Source organism: Amborella trichopoda, chromosome 7 (genome assembly GCF_054954075.1).
Source record: "Amborella trichopoda isolate Santa Cruz 75 chromosome 7, AtrichopodaSantaCruz75HAP2 v2.0, whole genome shotgun sequence".
In the NCBI taxonomy this organism is placed as follows: Eukaryota; Viridiplantae; Streptophyta; class Magnoliopsida; order Amborellales; family Amborellaceae; genus Amborella; species Amborella trichopoda.
This window is the reverse complement of record NC_142342.1, coordinates 40,730,767-40,751,023: the sequence shown is the minus strand read 5'-3', so window position 1 is coordinate 40,751,023 and position 20,257 is coordinate 40,730,767. Positions and strand designations below refer to the sequence as shown.

At 36.6% G+C, this 20,257-nt stretch overlaps 1 protein-coding gene across 2 annotated transcripts; it reads left to right on the top strand.

The window, feature by feature from the left end:
• The first annotated feature begins 1,544 nt into the window (after positions 1-1,544).
• On the top strand, positions 1,545-19,291 carry EMB2746 (RNA-metabolising metallo-beta-lactamase family protein). 2 transcript variants are annotated; one of them, XM_020669548.2, is made up of 18 exons: positions 1,545-1,694; positions 1,803-1,846; positions 3,202-3,430; positions 4,472-4,595; positions 5,902-5,958; positions 6,355-6,546; positions 6,635-6,712; positions 7,193-7,375; positions 7,528-7,608; positions 9,848-9,913; positions 12,916-13,008; positions 13,654-13,779; positions 15,043-15,156; positions 15,398-15,493; positions 16,227-16,324; positions 16,447-16,910; positions 17,415-17,806; positions 18,645-19,291. In XM_020669548.2, exons 3-18 carry the CDS (start codon positions 3,264-3,266, stop codon positions 18,732-18,734), a joined length of 2,421 nt encoding a protein of 806 aa, XP_020525207.1. In that variant the 5' UTR covers positions 1,545-1,694; positions 1,803-1,846; positions 3,202-3,263; the 3' UTR covers positions 18,735-19,291. The 2 variants fall into 2 exon arrangements, with proteins under 2 accessions (XP_020525207.1, XP_006827615.1); XM_006827552.4 differs by having other exon boundaries at positions 1,545-1,846.
• Positions 19,292-20,257: the final 966 nt, after the last annotated feature.

Below are 20,257 nucleotides of genomic sequence, written 5' to 3'. Positions count from 1 at the left end.
TCTTCCCTTTGGCCCCATCGAAAGAGAACACTTCAGAGGAGAATGGGAGGAATGGCATCTTTTCTGGTAACAAAAGAGGTTTTTTCTGGTAACAAAAGGTGCGGTTTTTTCAGAGGGGTTGTCTATGCTGTTGCTGTTAAGCAAGGGTCTGCTACCTGGCATACAGGAGGCCTGGACCATCGGGCCTCTGGTATTGTGCCCTCTAGGCTTCCTCTTTCTGAAACACCCGTTAAGCCAGTACCATTGAAGGATCAATCGCTGATGCTTAAGGAGGTTGCTCCTCCAGAGACGTTTCAGGATAGGGTCCGTGAATTATTACGTCGTTGCTCGTCTGAAAATTTTCGGTTTTTCAACAACAAAAAAATGATAAATTTTTTGTTGTTGAAGGATCGAAATTGTTTTATTTTGAATTCGATTGATCAATAAACGAAAATACATTGAATTTGGTTGATCAACAATCGAAAAAGAGTAAAATTGTTTTTTTAAATTTTTTGTTTTGACATATAAAAAAATCGACAGAGATGTAATAACGGAAGCTATTCAATAGTTTTGTAATATCGGAAATTATAACATATATGTACGTAATTTTACCTTCATTTTATATAGACATTAAAACACGAGAAGTTTGGAGATTAAAATTGATCGCAGGCATCAAAATCGATTGGAGGTAATGTGTTTTTGACCATCATCAAGATCAATGTTTTTTTTTTAATTAATTGGAGTTGGCTGTATGAATTCATGATCCGTCATTTTATTCTAATAAAGCCCATATCATCAATGAGACTATAAGTCTCCATGTATTTTTTCACTACTTTTAACCATATCTTTTGGGGCCTATTTTTGCATTTTTTTAGCCTTCAACTTGAACTAACTCACACTTCATAGCAAATATTGTATTGGACGTGTATAAGGGGTATGTGCCGCACATGGCTAGCCCACTTAAATCTACTTGCTCTCATCTTATCGCTTATTGGTGCTATACATAAATTATCCTAAATATATTCATTTCAAAATTTATCCCTTATTGTTTTGCCACTCATCTATCTCAACATCCTCATCTCACTTACACTCATTATATATATATATATTATATATATAAGTTCTACCCGTGTGACCACTTATAAAAAGAGGGTCATAATCAACCACGAGACTCTCCGCCTAGCCAGGCCGGCCCCACCCTAAAAAAGTAGAGCACAGCCCAGCACAATTTGTGGCCCAAGGGCTGGGCTAGGGTGCTAGCCCAATTCAGCCTAGCCCTCTTTTTTTCTTCTTTTTTCTCTTATATTTTTCATCTATTTTTGGCTTGACCCAATCTGGCGATTGCCCGGCCAGGCCAGCTCATGCCCACCCCTATGGAAATAAGGCGACGCCAGCCCGACCTGTTGCGACGAGAGACGAGAACAGCTTGCTCCTTTTTCTTTTCAGGATGTAACTGCCATTATTTATCTTATTGAGGTTAGTTTGGGTCCATATACTGCGAAAGAAAGATAAGACGCCGATATTTCCACTCCATACAAATATCAGCTTCCCCATTTCCCGCCCCCATTGCCCTTTCGCTCTCGCACTCTGAAGATTTTCTCTGCATTTTCTAGGGCAGCCTTTGCTCCCTATTGGGTTCCATTTCTAGGGTTTTTATCAAGCCTGGGAGCTAATCTGATGTTTTATGTTTCGCCATTTTGATGCTCATATTATTGGTATATTTGTAAGAGGATATAATTGTAGTGCAAGATGGGCGCTTTGAGTGCCTTCTCTATTTGCCCTTGTAGGTTCTCTTTTAACCCTAATTTTAATGGTGAAACCAGGAAATCCTTCATCTCAAATGCCATTGGAACTCCATCCGTCACAGGTTTTCCTTTTTCTTTTGTGTTTTGGTCGATTTTCTCTGCTTATGTTGTCAGTTGCATGCCACAAAGTTTTAGTTCGGATTGAAATTGAATTTTTTTGTTATTTGTGGAACCAAATATAGGCCATCCAATGTATAAATAAGAATAAATTTTGGATGAATTTTCGATGAATCAGCCTAAAGGTAGTCAACTTAAATCTCCTGACTTTGATGAAAGTCTCAGGCTAATTTGTTTCTGGTTCCATTTGCGTGTTTGCACTTTTTTTCTTAAGGGACATTTCTGAATTTCTTCAGTGCTAAACAAGTTCAAGACTGTTCATTTTTGAAGTTCACCGCAATTTCAATCCGGTTTTGGCAAAAAATAGGGTGATAATTGCTGAATCTGTATTAAAATTCGGTTGGAGTTTCAGCTGAAATTGGAAGAACGAATGACGCGCTCTTCAGCTGTTCACTTTCCCAATGGCTAAAGTGCAGTTGGAACTTCAGTTTTAGGCTTTTAGACTGTTTTCAGTTATATGAATTATTATTTAGAGCCTTTTGATTTTGATCAACTTTTCCAATTTGATACCTAAATGTTGATTTTGATCAACTGTTTTCAGTAATACGAATTAATAGGGTGATACCATTGGTTGTGTTTTTCTTTTTCAAGGCTGTCTTTTGTAAGGATGGTTACCGTTATCATCTATTTCTTATTATGTTTCTTCATTTAGAACATGTACTGGCAGTCTTAACTCACCGTATCCTTCTTTAATACTTATGTAGTAGTAGGTTTTGCTGATAGTGGGGACGATTTCATATGCTTAGATAATATGCATCCACATGATGAAATGTTGTTTGGAAAGATTTGGATGCAAATAATTTGATTGACTGAATATTCTGTTACTGAAGTTTGGTACGAAAGACTTGAAAAGGTACAGTTTTTCCTGGTTCTAATTTTTTCAAAAGAAACAGCAAAAGTTTGTGGAAGTTTGACCATGGCATTTTTGAGGTAGTTTTGAGAAATGGAAAGTTGGTTTTTATCGTCATGTTATTTTGGTATATCTGGATTTTTTTGTGAATTCTGTATCAAGTTTTCTCAAAATAATTGAAGCACAGATGACAATTTGCATGTTAATAATTTCATAAATATATCATCATCGAAAATTTTTGTTTATTTCTGGTAGTTCTTTGATTAGTACCAGTGTAGCATACCTTCTTGTTGCAGTTATAGCCTTGATTTCCGAATTCTGGGACCTTAATTCACTGGTGGAGATGCCCCACTAAATGAAAATCAAACAACAATGGCCGCTATATTTTTCTGCTTGGTACCTATCCCTAATTCTCAAGCATCACCTTTAAATATTTATATCCTTTATTAGGTGCCAAGGAATCTCGATTGCGCCAAAAAAGATCGGGGAGGCTGGAGGGTCCCAGTAAAAGTATGGAGGATTCAGTTCAAAGGAAAATGGAGGAATTTTACGAAGGATCCAGTGGCCCACCTTTGCGTGTTCTTCCTATAGGTGGTCTTGGTGAAATTGGAATGAACTGCATGCTTGTAGGGCATTATGATCGATATATTCTAGTGGATGCAGGTGTCATGTTTCCTGAGTAAGTCAGCACATACTAATGAATTTTTTGATGAATGATAATCTTCTCTTTTGGATATTAATGTATATTGTGATGAATAATAAGATATATTTTAATAATTAAATGATAATCCTCATAAGAGGAGATAAGTTGCCATCATTTCAATTAACGGCAGTCTTACACCAAAAGAATTATAACAATATAGCCATGATCTTGTAGACACTACCTACAAGGTGACAAATTGGAAATCCTTACCCCTGAATATTTGGCACTAGGGTGATAATTGGCGGGAGCATTTGTCTTCTTTAGCCACCCTATTTCTTAGCTTTCATGAAAAAAATTCATCAGATCTCTGTTTATGATGTCGTAACAATCATGGAAGGAGCTCCAAAAACCATTTAGAGCCAAGCTCTATCTCTACTTCAGGAAAATGGTGCACTTAACTTTGACATCTTACCCTCCTGGAACCCATGCTCTGATAGGCCTGCCTTACCACCTCCATTATGTTTATAGAATCAAGCTATTGAGCCTCTTCCAGTGTGCTATATAGATTAAGCCATCAGTTCTCTTTTGGCACCTTCTGCAGTTATTATCTTTTAAAGAAACCTTTAGTAATGTCCAACCACCAATCTTGATACTCGATATACAGTTGCTCCTGTCATTTAGGGATTTACAAAAAAAAGAAGCTTTTGTGACTCTTCACTTTTTTAACATTTTCACTTTGGAGTTTGGTGTATCTATGGCCTTACAAATTAAATCTTTTGTGGCATTGTGATTGTCAGAAATTATTGAAATAGCTAATCAGGTTTGTTTGCTTCTAATTGAATTTATCAAATTCAAGTTTAACCTCATGTTGTCTACCAAGTCTTTGGTCTAATGGTGAGGTCGGCGGTTTGCAGGACAAAGGTCTATGTTTGAACCTTTCTCGTGCAAACAAGCTGAATTACCAAAAGGACACTCATAAATTTTAGCCTTGTGCCGGGATGTAAATATGTTTGATATTTGTTATACTATCATGCCGATTATTGACGTCCTCAACTGATTCATTTTCTTGCTCGTCAGCTATGATGAGCTTGGTGTCCAGAAAATTATACCTGATACAACCTTCATCAAAAGGTGGAGCCACAAAATTGAAGCAGTAGTTATAACACATGGCCATGAAGATCACATCGGTGCATTGCCTTGGGTAAATTTTTCTACCTCTTCCTAACCCTAGCCAGACCATATTTTTCAAACTGTTTGTTTTTGCTTCACTTGATAGATGAATAAATTCAAGTATGGAAAATTGTATGATAAATATCAATCACTGAGAAAATTCCTCGGGGTTCCATGGGTGATATCTCTCTCCGATAACATTTCACTGAGCACTTGATGATAGCCAGGGTGGTCAACATATGTTATAAAGATATTGTTTGCTTTAGGCCTTTTAGCATCTTTTGCCCAAATGAAGGTCCTATATAACTGTTTAGATCACCCCCTTCCGCAATTCTAATAATTTCTCCATAACATGCGGGACCAGGGTTACCTTTGGCTATTTAGTGTAAAATGATTTAAATGATACACTTGGTGAGTGGCTTACGATCTGCTTGTGATTGAGGTTCAGTTTTATGCTCTTGTTGTTATTGTGATCCATGACAATTGAGGTCTTCTATTCCAATGCTTTCCAATTTATGTCTATGTGGATGCAAGATATGCAAAGTTTATTTCTCCTGTGCTTTACATCAGGAAATGTGATTGTGTTCTTTTCCCCCAAATTTGTCCAACATGAAAATTTTCCTTTCGTATTCCACCTCATGCCTTTCGAGACCAGTAAAACACAAGATTCTCAAGCATATACTGAAGTCATAGTTTTTTGTTTATATTATCATGAACGTGTGGGGAATTGTGAATTGTTAAGTGTTTGTTAATGTTTTGTAGTTTTTTTATGAATGATTCTCTTATATGAATGATTTAAGAGATTAAAATGCATATCTAGATGATAAATATTTAGGAATAAGGTTATATTCTTTTACATTTTTTATTTTTTTTATCGAATCTCATTTCTTATCTACAATTTTGGTTTATCAAAATAAAAATTTAAGTTCTTTCCTGAGGTGGCTAACCAAAACAAGATCCAAAGTTAATTACATTGGTATGTATTGGTTGATAATAGAGTGAAGGAACTATTTTCATTGGTTTCTTTGGTCTTGATGGATTTGTATATGAAGGATGTACTTGAGTGTATACTGCATTTCAGAAGGCTTTTTGTAGCATTCCATGAGTTTATTTTCAGGGTTTTATGCTTTATGAGAAGGTTTTACAAGTGGAACACCATTTTGCTTTTTGCTTAAAAAAAAAATCACCTTAGTTTGTTGTAGTTATTAGCAATATTTCTCTTTGTTTTTTCTTTTCTTTTTTGCTATGGATTAATTTGGTTTTAGATCCGTTTATTTAGAAGTATGTGTTCAGTTTCATAGTTTTAAGATCCACGCTAAGTTTGGCTCTTTAACCAGGTTATCCCTGCTTTGGATTCCCACACTCCCATATTTGCTTCTTCCTTCACGATGGAGGTAAGGTCTCGCACTTATATATATATATATATATATATATATATATATATATATACTTCCCCATGGTGATATTATTTAAGAGTTATGGAAGATATTGCTTTTGACATGCCAGGCACATGTTATTAGTTTGACTCCATAGTTTCAATTCGTGTCTCTTTTAAAGTTTCTTGATTGTTCTTTGTTCAGAAAAATGACGTCTATGTTCTTCACAACATGCATCTTATTCTTTATTGCTTCAATATCTGTGTTGCCTAACCAAATGAAAAGAAAAAAAAAGGGTCTCCCTGGTGATTAGTTCATCAGAAGAAAAAAAGAAAAAAATGTCTTGGGAACTGCTTGGTACTGTATACCTGACTTAAAAATAGATAAGATGCTTTTTTTGTGTTTGATCTACAGCTTATCAAGAAGCGTTTGAAGGAATTTAGCATTTTTGTACCTTCAAGGCTTAAGTTATTCAAGATAAGGAAAAGGTTCAATGCTGGACCCTTTGAAGTAGAGCCCATTAGGGTTACTCATTCCATTCCAGATTGTTGTGGACTGGTGCTGCGTTGTGCTGATGGCACAATTTTTCATACTGGAGACTGGAAGGTGAGTGTTGTTCCTAGGTTTTGTACATCCTTTATTAAGCTTTGAATTTTTGTAGTTATGTAGTTATGAACTTATGATATGTCTACAGATTGATGAGTCACCATTGGATGGAAAGATTTTTGATCGTCAGGCTTTGGAGGAACTTGCAAAAGAAGGTGTTACATTGGTATGTACTGCAAGTCATATGTCACCATTGCTTGATTTTATCCCAAGCTTTCAGAGTGTAAAGGGATCTCTTACAATAGCACATCTTAGTGGCAAGAACCTTGTTCCTTTCGTTGTGCTGCTGCTATAGAGCCTCATATCTGTGTCTGGAACAACATTTGGTAGCTGCTTCATATGTAATTTTTCTGCTCCACTCGTCCATGGGCCATATGTGTTCTAGAAATGTTTGGCTTTTTGACATGAAACAAGTTGGATATTATGACAATGAATTTGTTTGTACGTGATGTTTCTGTTCCTTTTGGCCAGACCATAAACTGTGAACATCTCATAAATTGAGCAAGTACTTACTAATGAGAATATGGATCAATCAATTGATAGGAATCAGTCTGCTAGTTTGGTATTCATTTATCCTCTAATTTGTTCTCACAAGTGATTATCAAGCTTTAGCCTCGGATCACTTCTGATAGCTATGTGGTTTCAGATGATGAGCGACTCAACTAATGTTCTCTCACCTGGAAGGTCAATGAGTGAGGCTGTTGTAAAGGATGCATTACTTCGGAATATTACAGCTGCACAAGGAAGAGTAATAACTACACAGTTTGCATCTAATATACATCGCCTTGGAAGTGTGAAAGCTGCAGCTGATATTACTGGTCGAAAACTGGTAAGTATCGCATGTCTTCATTTAGAGGCATTTAGCTTTTTTTTCTGCAGGTTATTGAGCCATTGCTCAAGTTTTATGATATCGAGAGCTTGTGAGATTCTCCTTTTTTTTCCAAGTGTTCATGATTAACTGCAGTCTCATGCATGTAACAGGTCTTTGTTGGGATGTCACTAAGGACATACCTGGATGCAGCCTGGAAGGATGGGAAGGCACCGATGGATCCTTCAACTCTGGTATGTGTTGACTTGTTGAGATGAAAGTGGCCGCTTCCTTTTTAAGAAAAATATAGCATTGTGTAGCTTCGCTGCTTTCAAAATTCATTTATGAATTGGAATTTGGTTCAGTTTAGTTTCTTTGGATTCAGCATTTAAGTTTTTGTTCTCTTGTGGATACAGTGTGTTTAATTAGGCATAGCTAAAACTTTAGTTTAAACCTTAAATTGCTTGCCTATGCTCCTGTTGCAATTAATTTCGATAGATCTTGGAGATGTGGCTTCCCATGCCCCTATGGATTTATAAGAATTACAGACAGAAACTGGTCGAGCTCCTTTTCAGTTCTTCCAGAATTGCCTTGAAACCTCCCCTTGCCACCCATTTGGATGTCTCCTTCCCCCCCACCCGTCGAATTTTAACTGAACTTCATTGATTAAATAGATAGACCATTTAGATATGCCTTCACCTGCTGCTGAAGAATTCCTTGTTTTCGTTTTAGTTATTTTTTTTGTGGATTGGCAACTGATTTTGTTTGAATTCCATATGAAAATTTACATACAAACAACTATTGAAAATGAGCCTATGTACAGTATACTCTTATGCTATGCATTAAAAGCAGTGATTACTTGTGCTGGTTTGGAGACTCCTTCACTTGCCAATACATTGTTGATTAGACTCTTTCCATACATGCTGTAGGGACATTTGCAAAGTTCAACATCAACGTCACATCTCTTCGAAGTTCGAACACATTATTCAACCATTGACGACGATCTCCCCTTGGTCATATGACTGATAACATCGCTGTGATGTCCCTCCATGATGATTGATTTCCACTCTAGGTCAAGGTTTCTGAGACCAAACAGCCTAGTCCATGCTTTGGCTTCATTTCAATCACAATTATATAATGGGACTGAAGTCATTATACGCTTGTCGGGGTCACTACTATCTCTTGCATCATTGGCCTCATATTTTTGGTGATCTTTAATTTCACAGTAGTGTCTCTTTGACTCTCGAAGTCCGCCGCAGAGTAGCCCCATAATTCTTTTCTCAATCTAGCCTGGGAGGCAAATATGGCTCTGAGGTGCTTTCATCCTACTATTTCCTGCTTCTGATCTTTGAAGTATTTTTGTTTGTCCCCAACCATAAGATCCAAAGAACTGTTAGTATGCAGCCTCCACATGAGAAGACCTACTTTTGTCAGGGGGTAAACCGTTCCACAAGTAATGCTTCTACAGAAGGGGGCTCTACCCATACAATATAAAACAACTTCAAATGCAAAGGATCACATCTGTCTAGCAGTGGCACACTGCAAAAGCAGGTGGCTTACTATTTCTGCATCATGATGAAACAGTAACCAACTGTTAGGGGTTGTACTTGATATTCCTTGCTTAATCAGATGATCGGTCTGCACTGTCTAGGCCCCTGAGCCACTTGAATGCTTGAGTCATTGTTCTTCCAGTTCCTTCAAAGTGCTTCTGCATGGCACAACTCACCAATCTCTACATACCTCTCTTGTGGTCTTCCTTCCCTAGACCGAAATGCTTGTAACGGTTGTCCAAAAACTCATCCCTATGACTGCAATTTTCAATATGATGTGCTTCTTAAGTCCTAACCTCAGATGAAGTTACAGCCATAAACCTGATGTCATCGACTTTGATCTCCATCAGAAGACTGCATCCATATAGAAATTCAAAAGCCTCAATTTTGTTTTGTTCCATCAATTTTTACTTTAACCTCTAGCTCTGGTATCATCAACACCTTTAATGATCCTTTGGTAAGACCTTACTAGCCAACGAAAGATTAATTCTATCCTCTGGTTAACATGCTTTATTAGGGCCTTTTTAAAACTCTAGACATGGTGTTAATAATGAAAAAAGGGAAAACTCCCCCCGGCATCTAGTTTGTGTCATACTGAAAAGTCAAGACTTTTTGGGCATGCAATGATGTTCAGAAGGGTTGACCTCACAGTTAATTTCGTGAAACTGCAAATAAAAAAGAAAAGGAATTTGTATGGCAACATTGGGGTCAGAATATATGATTGAGCTGTCTTGGGTATCTCAATCACTTGAACTTTTTATTTGTCAAATTATAGTCTTTTGATACTCACGAGTTTTGAGGTGTCTTGGCATATTATATCTCAACTCCATTTTCACAAATTTAGAAATTTCTTATTGAGTTATATGATTTTGTCCACTGCAAACAATTTAACATATTGCCAAGAAAAAAAAACATTTGATGTGTTTTTCTTATCCTTTTGCAGATAAAAGTGGAGGATATTGATGCTTATGCTCCAAAAGATCTTCTAATTGTCACAACGGGCTCCCAAGTAAGCTAACACTCCCATTCAGGTTCAACTCATGGATTATATTGGTGACTCTTAATATCCATACGTTAAATGAAGTAATTTATTTTATCAATTACTACGCAGGAAGAAGTTCTTAATATTTTTTGGTGCCATTTTTCTGAGTGACTTTTGCCAGAATGGTTCATTCAGTTTGTCTGAAATCCTTTTCATTTCTTAGCTCGACACACTAATATTCACCTGCCTACAATTCACCATCATTGTCATGATTGTTTTCTTAATTATTACTTGGAGACGGCATAAACAACAAATTGACGGGAAAACGACAGGCATCCTTGCCCTGCAAAAAGGGTCCTTGTTAAAACCTCGGGTCTCGAATATCCCATGCACCCCCTCAATTTTGGAAATTCGGACTTGGACCTCTTATCTCTTTTTTCCAGTTCTAATCACATCGTTTATTCCAATACCATTCCTAATTACTCCTTTTTGTTTATTTAATTTCTTCAACATCCAAAGTCTCACTCTGCCTTCCTTCATAATAGAAAGACCTTTCAATCTCACCCATCCATCCAACCTTCCTTTCCCCAGCTGGAGTCCGATAGCCAGATCCGCCTCTGATGCCTGATACCATTTTCAGAGCCCTAGTCTTCAGCCTTCAAGATGTTCTTCTCCCGGGAGGTAGTTCCATACTTAATTGAAAGCTGCTTTTCTCCTAGGCGGATAATCTGAAGAAACGCCTAACCCCCATATTGGTAGATCCGATGAAGTAGGGTTGGCCTGTCGGAAGGGGAGTAGGAATATTCATAAAATACATATCTGCAGGCCCAGATGGCGAATAAAATAAAGAAAATCTATGCATGCGGGGGAGAAGAATATATATGATAATGACCGGCAGGAATATTCATCAAAGTTCCATGCCTTCCTTTATCGGCTTTATCCTCCCCTCAAAAATGCTGATAGCTGCTGCTATAGCCGATTCAGTCCCAGCCCAAAAAATACCGCACTCCGGGGTACAGAAAACCCCTTAGAAAATAGTGAACCCTTCTCTCTTTCCTATGGCGACCTCACGGGAAAGCCCACTGGTAAATAGTGAAACCTCTTCTTTGTCCAAAATCCCTTATATTTTACTCTCTCTCTTCCTCTCTCTCGTCCTTCACTCTCTCTCTCTCTCTCTCTCTCTCTCTTCCTCTCTCTCGTCCTTCACTCTCTCTCTCTCTCTCTCTCTCTCTTCGTTCTTCACACTCATTTGCGGGGTCTGTCTTCTCATTTCCCCTTTGCAAACCCCTTTTTTGCACCCACCATTAAAACAGTCTGGTGAAATGAGTCCCCAGGCCTCAAAGCAATGATTCTGGAGCTAATTCCTGGTGGGCAATTCTTGGGTACTCCATTAAAGATGTCGACTTGCTTTTTCCAACCCTTTGCAGATGTTTTTCTTGTGAATTTCAATACAAAACCAGTCGTCCCAACTCTTGAATCTTCGAGGCCAGCTTTTGTCGCATAACGGAAATCCCCTTCTATATTTTTTGGGTAGTTAAATCCCTTTATATATTCATTATTTCATGGTTTTCGTGTAACTTTAAGAGCTTCCCATTTGATTTCTCTGCATCTTGCATGAGTTTTTTCTAAGAAAAAAGGATCTTGAGCTCTTCCCCTCTGTCTAAGATATGACCAAGCTCAACAACTGTGGAGTCACCTGCAACCCAGAATCCTTTTCTTGATGATTTAGGCGATTTTTCAAAGATCGTTTGGCCTTTCGGAGATTGCCATGGAGACCTCCTGCTAGTAAGCGAGGTTTTTTTTGCTCGTTCTCCTCATTGCATTTTTGTAATTATTAGAAATCAACAGTAATCTATGCATGCATATCGAATGCAAAAACCCATACAGACACAGTATGGACACTCATGTCTTGAAATTCCATTCTTTGGATTTCAGACACACGGCCTGTCTTCTATGCAGACATGCGAGTCCACAGATAGACAAACAAGATGTCTGTCGGCTTTCTAAACCACATATCTCCAGATTGTGATACACCTGTGCCGGCATTGTAGGACACATGGGCCTGTGTTGTAAGACACACGTGTCAGCACTTCTGAGTGCATGTGTCTATGATTTGGACAGGCATGTCTTTGATTTGGACTCTTGGACCACATGCTTTACTTTATGAAGTTAGTTTTAGTATAATAGTATTAGGATGTCACTAACAAATTTTATGTATCATTATAGTTAAACGTCAGACATGGATAATAGGTCGTTTTGTCAGATTATTCAGACTTGAATAAGACATTCTCATATCCATGTCCTTGTAACTATGTAGGATATTGAAAACTATTAATCTAATTTTATATGAATTAAAAGGCTCTGATTTGTTGAATGCCATTGATCTAGTAGGTGTTTTTCAAGATCATATTAATTTGGTGTTACTCTTACATAACTATGCTAACTAAATAACTGAAAAGAAAGTTTACCTTCTCATTATTCCATTACAATTTTATATAGATCATGCCAAGTCTTTGTATGAAAAATGGATGCCTCATTTTATTTCTAAAGAATTGCCAAATGTATTATGATTACCTTAGTTGAACTTAATTGCATTGTATTTGATAAAAAAACAAATTGCTCCTAAACCTTTTAGATGACTTAGTTATATCATTGATCATTCATGATATGCCTCAAATTAAGTTTAGAGTTTTCATTTGTCATAAGTTCAGAAAAAAGTATAATGGTTTTTTAAGAAATGGTTTTTTTTCTTAACCTATTGATCTGTTTTTGGAGAATTTTTGAATTTTATAATTTTATTTTGTTTCATAGGTTCCTCATGTGTTGTAGTTGCAACTATTACACCTAAGCGAATCTAATTCCCAATGATTGTTGAGCTTCCCTTGTATTTCTTGCAATATTACTATTTTTTTTGCACGTGCAAGCCATGAGCTAGGATAGATTGAGCCAAAAGTCATGTTATATGATTGTTTCTGGCTTCTTCTTGCATATAGAAATTTTGGTAAGGTTCTCACGAAGAATTTTGCCAGGCAGAACCACGTGCTGCTCTGAATCTTGCATCATTTGGAGGCAGCCATTCCCTTAAGTTGACCACGGAGGATTTGATTTTATATTCAGCAAAGGCAAGTGTCTTATTTGTTGATCGCATTTTGTGAGCAACTGGTTATTTTCATATATGCGGTGTGTGTGCATATCTGCAAGGAACTTAGATAGCATCAGTACATGTTTGCATGTATTTGCAGATATTGCGCGCATATGTTCCTAGCACTCAGAATTGTTTTGATAGTCCAAGCACAGTTCTACATCCTGAAATGCGTTTTATTTAATGTTATCATTATAAATATACATTTGTAGTTTCTTACTTTTCTATTACTATGTACTTAATTATTTGAAAGTTCATGTAAATGCAAATATTCATTTTATTCTTAGTGCAGAGTATATGAACTTGGGCCTATCATTACATCTTTCCTGGATGCTCTTTGGACGCTTCGGATATCAATTCCTATGTTCTTGGAGTTATGTATAATTTTGATTGCGATATAACTGGATGATGGAAATGTTCTACTTTCACCACTTAAAATTAATGCGCTTCTGAATTTAGGTCGCTATTTTCATCTTCACTTAATTTTTTTGGGTAATTATCTTCACTTAAATTTACATTTATAATACTGCAGAGTGCATAGTCTAAGTAGATACGTCCATTTTATTTTATTTTATTTTTTGATAAGCCACTTCATTTTCGCTGAACTATTTTTTGCCATTTTCAGGTTATACCTGGCAATGAGACAAGAGTAATGAAGATGTTGAACCGCATCTCTGAGATAGGATCGACCATTGTAATGGGAAAGAATGAGGGGTTGCATACTTCCGGTCATGGATATCGTGGTGAACTGGTGAGGAAGATCGTTCTGATCTTCTTGGAAGATTGTGTCTTGTAGTTTCTTTGTTATAGTTATATTGATGGTTTCTCATTCTTGTTCAAGTTGCATGCTTAAAGGAGATCAAAAATTTTCCAAGAATCTCACTTTTTTCTCTTACACAAACATACACGCACTTTATACATGGTTAGGTATGAATCACATGTATATGAGAGATCTGTTACATTAGAATCATATGATCATTAGCAGTAACTGATTGGTAGTATGTAGTAATTAATTGGTTTTTCTATGATAATAATTTAAATATTTTGCTAAATGTGAGAATTAGCATTTACAGCATGACAGTTTGATATGCACAGAGCAGAAGGAGCATATGGTAATCGTTATACATTGAGGTATACTTGTGTATCATTTAAATATTTTGCTAAATGTGAGAATTGGCATTTACAGCATGACAGTTTGATATACACAGAGCAGAAGGAGCATATGGTAATCGTTACACATTGAGGTATACATGTATGATACAACAGCATGGGGCCCATACAATGAATAATTGAGAGTGCAGGTCAATGACGTAACAGCTCATAAATGGAGAGAATTTATTATATCTGGACTCATACAAAATTGCCATACATACATGTGCAACTTAAATTAATGCTTTTCTCAGCATCAAAATGCCTGAGTTGGAAGCTTACTTCAGGATTATCATCTGGTGAACTTCATCTTTCTCCCTTTTCTTCAAAAGCCAATAGAGTGATACTGTTGCATGCTTGATTTAGGTGAGCACTATGATTCTGATGTGATCAATTTCTCTATTCACTTATTCATGTGGATCTTCCCACTTCCTTCATGTCTCAACACCAATATGTTTGAACATCCGACAACAATGCCTTTTCAATCTACAAACAGCAACATGAAATGAATTGCATTTTAAATATTCCTCGCCATTGGCCTGTGGCATTCCACAATTCTGCCAAGATAGTTAGGGCTCGTTTTTTAATGAGCTGGGTATATGTATTGGGCTTGCCTTTTCGTATTCTTGTTTTTGATGGCACTATTGAGGACATCCTTTATTTGGTTCTTTTTTCCTATATGACCTGCATCATCTCTGTAATTCTTGGATCATTCTTTTCAATCTGCTGAGAGCAGAGTCTTTTGATTTTGTCCTTTTCAATCTGCAGAGAGTGGAATCTTGTGATCTTTATTTATGATATTCCATTACACCTTAAGTGATATTATCAATACTTCACTAACCTTTAAGTTTTCTTGTCTCTGAAGGAAGAAGTACTGCGAATCGTAAAGCCCCAACATTTCTTACCCATCCATGGAGAACTACTGTTCCTAAAGGAGCATGAGTTGCTTGGAAAATCAACTGGAATTCATCACACCACTGTAAGTTTATTTAATTGTCTATCATAATATTCTTTTGGTGCGGTGCCACTGATAAATATTTGGAGTGCACCTGAATTTCATTGACTTGCATTTATTAGGATTTTTCTATTCATTGCTATCTCCTCTTGGTCCCATGAACCTTGACATGTCACACTGATCACTCATTTGGCTTGCATGCTGTTGATTTTTAAGGCTTCCCTAGATCATTGTTTCGTGTTAATCTTGTAAATTTTTCTTTCAGGTAATCAAGAATGGAGAGATGCTTGGAGTTTCACATCTCAGAAACAGAAGAGTTCTGTCCAATGGCTTTACTTCCCTGGGGAAGGAGAATTTGCAGGTTGGCAGTCTTCAAAGATGCTTGTGTATCGGCCTATTATACTAAGCACAAGGAAACCCTGCTAAGACTGCTTACTTCTATCAGAGTGAATTTTTTGCATTTTCAGATGTTAGACTAGATTGGAGATTTTTAGTTTTATGTTTCTCTTTTTGATGATTAGAAGTATTCTTCTTTCTTTACATGTGCCATCTGTATGTCCTCGAAGTCCTCTTAACAGACTTTTTTAAAAAAATTTCCTTTTTTTAATGTGTGTCGGTATTTATGGACCTAGATAACACACTTTTGTTCCCTCTCCCTTCGTGTGTATCAGTGATCTTAAAGTGTCAAAGTATGATTTCAGGGAAACGTCAAAAACATGCTAACTACCTCGGGACTCATAAGTACTCAAGTTCTCTCTGGCTTGACGAAAGTGGCAGGGAATATTTGGAATCAATCAAACTACTTTTTTGGTCATATTATTACTTCTGTAGTTTAGTTTACAGTTCGTTTGTATATATAGGTTGATTGTCTCTTCAGAGACATCCGATAAAATAGTATGTATAGGTTCATTTCAATGATCATTTATTTTGTTATCATGTTTCTTATTTCTTTTCACATCTTCACTTTCTTTTTAGTTCCTTTGTTACTTCTTTTCAATTTTCCAAAATTTTCATGTATGCTAACATCTCAGTAATTATTTGTTTTACTATAGGGCAAATTTATGAAAGATTTTAACAATTGTTGGGTGTGACAGTTGATGTACAGTGATGGTGATAAAGCATTTGGAACTTCTGAAGAGTTGTGCATCAATGAGAGAATGCGAATTGCATCAGATGGAATTATAGTTGTGAGGTAAACTTGGCTTGTTTCTAGAGGACTCCCATTTTCATCCTCTATCGCATCTTGTTGACTTATGTTCTATTGTGATGACTTCTGTTGAAGTTATCTGATCATTCTACCCTTTGCTTCTTTAGCATGGAAATTATGCGCCCACCAAAAGTGGATGGCTTTTTTTCTCAACCATCCCTCAAAGGGAGAATCAAAATTACGACCAGATGTCTCTGGCTTGACAAAGGAAAGTTATTGGAAGCTCTGCATAAGGCTGCTCATGCTGCTCTCTCAAGCTGTCCTGTAAATTGTCCAGTTGCTCACATGGAGCGCATTGTATCAGAAGTTTTACGAAAGATTGTTAGGAAATACAGTAGTAAAAGGCCAGAGGTTATTGCAGTTGCCGTGGAAAATGCAAATGCAGTTCTTGCTGAAGAATTAAAGGCAAAGTTATCCAAATCAAGAGGTAGTTTAACGACACTGTTGAACCAATCAGGCGATGACGGTCCAGCAAAGGAAAGAGCTTACATAGAAACAGATGAAGTTCAAACTACTACAAGTACTACAGCTGAGTTTGACAACAGCTTAAGAGAAGAAGAATATATAAATGGTACACTCAAATGTTTTATGATTGGTCAAATGCTGCCTTTTGCTTTGTTCTCAGATATGCTGCCTTTTGCTCGTCAAATTTTCCTCACATGATTTGTGCCATAAAGTGCCCTCTTTCTTTTTTGTCCTGCTGTTTTACTCGGGCTAGTGCATTCTGCCAGTAGTTTTCAAGTTGTCTCCTTCCTCGGACCTAAATAAGTTCTTTTAAGGCCTTAACTGAAAACTTGATTCTTGACTTTTTTGTTTCTAATTAAGGTATTTAGCAGGAAATTACCAAGAGAGAAATTTACAAGAAGTTGTCACTTCAAATTTCTCATCTATTTTTTGCACGTTAATATTTATGTTCTCACTAATGTGGAAATTATGTCTATATTTCTCAGGTAAAGAAGTGCCTTTATCTGATTTTTGTGTTTGCGTTGTGTGTTTGTGAGAGAGAGAGAGAGAGAGAGAGAGAGAGAGAGAGGGTTAAGGCTCACATTTCCATTATATTGTTTCCATTTTCCAGATGAAGATGCAAATGAACTGTTCTTGGAGGATAATGTAGACACGAGCTCTGAAACAGCAATTCCAGCTTCAGACCCCAAGCCAGCGGATTTTAATAAGTTTTGGGAAAGAAAAGAAGACAATGGAAGCATATCTAATGTAAATGTTAAAAACGCAGAAAACAAAACCTTAGCCAATAATTCGTCAACAAAATCGGCAAAGAGAAATAAATGGGAACCTGAAGAAATTTCTAAACTAATTCAATTACGTGGTGAAATGGACAGTAGATTTCGAGCAGTGAAGGCAAGGATGGTCCTTTGGGAAGAGGTTTCTTCTAAGCTTCTTGAGTCAGGGGTTAAGCGTACACCTGGTCAATGTAAATCTATCTGGGCTTCGCTAGTTCAGAAATATGAGGTGTGTCTTTTCTGCTTATTTAGTTATCTTAGATTTTCCTTTTATTTCCTTGTCTAAGTATAATTACCAGAATTGCTTGATTAGTTGTGGGAAAAGAAGAATACACTTAGGATTAAAATGAAACGAGTATTTTCTCTGATTTGCTGGATATTACACCATATTGCAGAGAGTCCTATTCCATATTCTCTCATAAAATTCATCATAAATGCTACTTTTCCTTCTGTGCCTGTACCTTTATTTTTTTTGTTTGAGTAGAAAATGTTGATGGACTTTCAATATTAGAAGTGTAAACATCTCTCTCTCACTCTCTTTCTATCTCTCTCTCAAGTGTGTTCATGTTAGAATATATGGCATGCTCCTAGATATGGTAGTTTGATAGCAACAAACACGTTAGAGAATTTTTGTTGAAAAAAATGGAACAAGTTTTAACAATTTTTTGATCAGTTTAGCAGAGAAAGTGAAAATATTTTCTGAATTTCTTTGCAATGGGCCAATTCTCTTAAGTATCTTACCAAATCTTTTGACGATTTGTTTGGTAAGTTTTCACTGATCCTTTTGTTTAGTTATAGCACTATCAGATTTAAGCCTCTCAAAATTGTTTGTATTACTTTGTTCGACTACCCATCAATATTGTTTTTGTTTTTTGTATTTACACTAAATGGGAGGCCTTAATAGTTTAAGAATTACCCATCAATATTGTTTTTGTTTTTTGTATTTACACTAAATGGGAGGCCTTAATAGTTTAAGAAAGCTAGGTGTGATTGCTGTCTAAAACGCAATGATGGTATCAGCGAAATTTCCATGTCTATTCACCATCTTGTATTTTATTGTGCTACAGGACAACAGGGTTGGAAATAAGGGAAAAAAAGGTTGGCCTTTTTTTGAGGAGATGGACAAGATCTTATCCGTTCACCACGCTGAGAAATGAGTAAATTTTGAGATGTTGAACAACTACTTCCAGTAAGTTGCATTGGAGAGAGAGAGATAGAGGAGGGGGGAGGGGGGAGGGGGGAGTTTGTGGCAGATATGGCAGAGGATGGTGCTAGAGCTCTGTTCAATTTTCTCTAGTATGCTTGCTGGAATGCCCAAGAATTTCACCTGCAGATCTAGCTGCAACTGAGGACGAAAAGAAAGAAAGAAAAAAAAAATGGGCCTGTACAATTGAAGATGGAGGAATGCATCTGGATATGCGTTCTTGAGGGGTAGAAATCATAATTATTCTGCTCATGGTTGGAAGGGGTAGAAAACGTAATTATTCTGCTCATGGTTGGAATTTTGTAGTGCTATTGTTTCAGAATGTGTGTGTGAGAGAGAGAGGGTTGGTTAACCTGTAAGCATCAGTGAGAAAGAGAGAGGGTTGGTTAACCTGTAAGCATGTGTGAGAGAGAGAGAGAGGGTTGGTTAATCGGTAAGCATCAGTGTCAAAATTTTGTTCTGAGAATCCCCTGTTAAATTATCAATTAAATATTTATGTTCTTCATGTTATCCACAGCATTTTTCTTTGTCGGCACCATGGATTGGAAAGTTTTTTGAAACTGATTTGAAACCTGTAGCCAAACTTGAGCCCCCATTTCGTGGTGTTTGCATAAAGCACAAGAGAGGAGAAAGAGAGGAGAAAGATAGTCTCTTGAGTAACAGACCATTTCGTGTAGTGGATCACAATTAGTTGGAAAAAAGGTTTTGACGATGATGATGCGAACAGAATTGTATAATGAGATTTTTTTTTTTTTCTAATACCAATCATATGCCTTGCTGCATTTGTTTTGTTAATGTATTTGTTGTGTTTAGTATTGCCATCGCGATTTCACTGTATGCACATACTATGTTGTTTCATGCCAATGAAGGAAGAAAGCTATGTTGTAATGTTTACTGAAAATTTGGACAATTTTTTTTTTAATGCTCTGGACTCATGGCATAAAAATATTGTTCGTTGACTTTATCGCATCTTCACATGAACCACAAATTGTAAATTTATTTATCTCATCTACATTTTTTACTAAGTTTTATTGCCAAATAAAGAAAAGTTCAGGATTGTTTAATTCACTTAATTTTTAAGAATGTCTTTTCCACAAAATGTTCAGGGTTGTTGAATAAACACCACTTTTCTTGCATTAAATTATTATTTGAATAATAATTTAATCTAGCTAAAATCCCCCATTCTGGTTCACTATTTTATTGGCCATAGAATGGCTAAAGATTAGCCAGCTGATATTTTACAGGAGCTGATATATATACTTGATGGATGTCAACTCAATAGTATATATATACACATGTATGTATATGGATCGAAGGGCTCCTCTTGTGAAAGATGTTGAAGGTCAATGTTGTTAGATCCCACATCATCAAGCCATTCTCTGCAAATTCCCCTCACCTCCATCGCTTGAACCTTTCCTTGGTAGAACAGTTCATACCAATTATCTATATTCTTCGTACCCTTTTTTACTTTTCTCC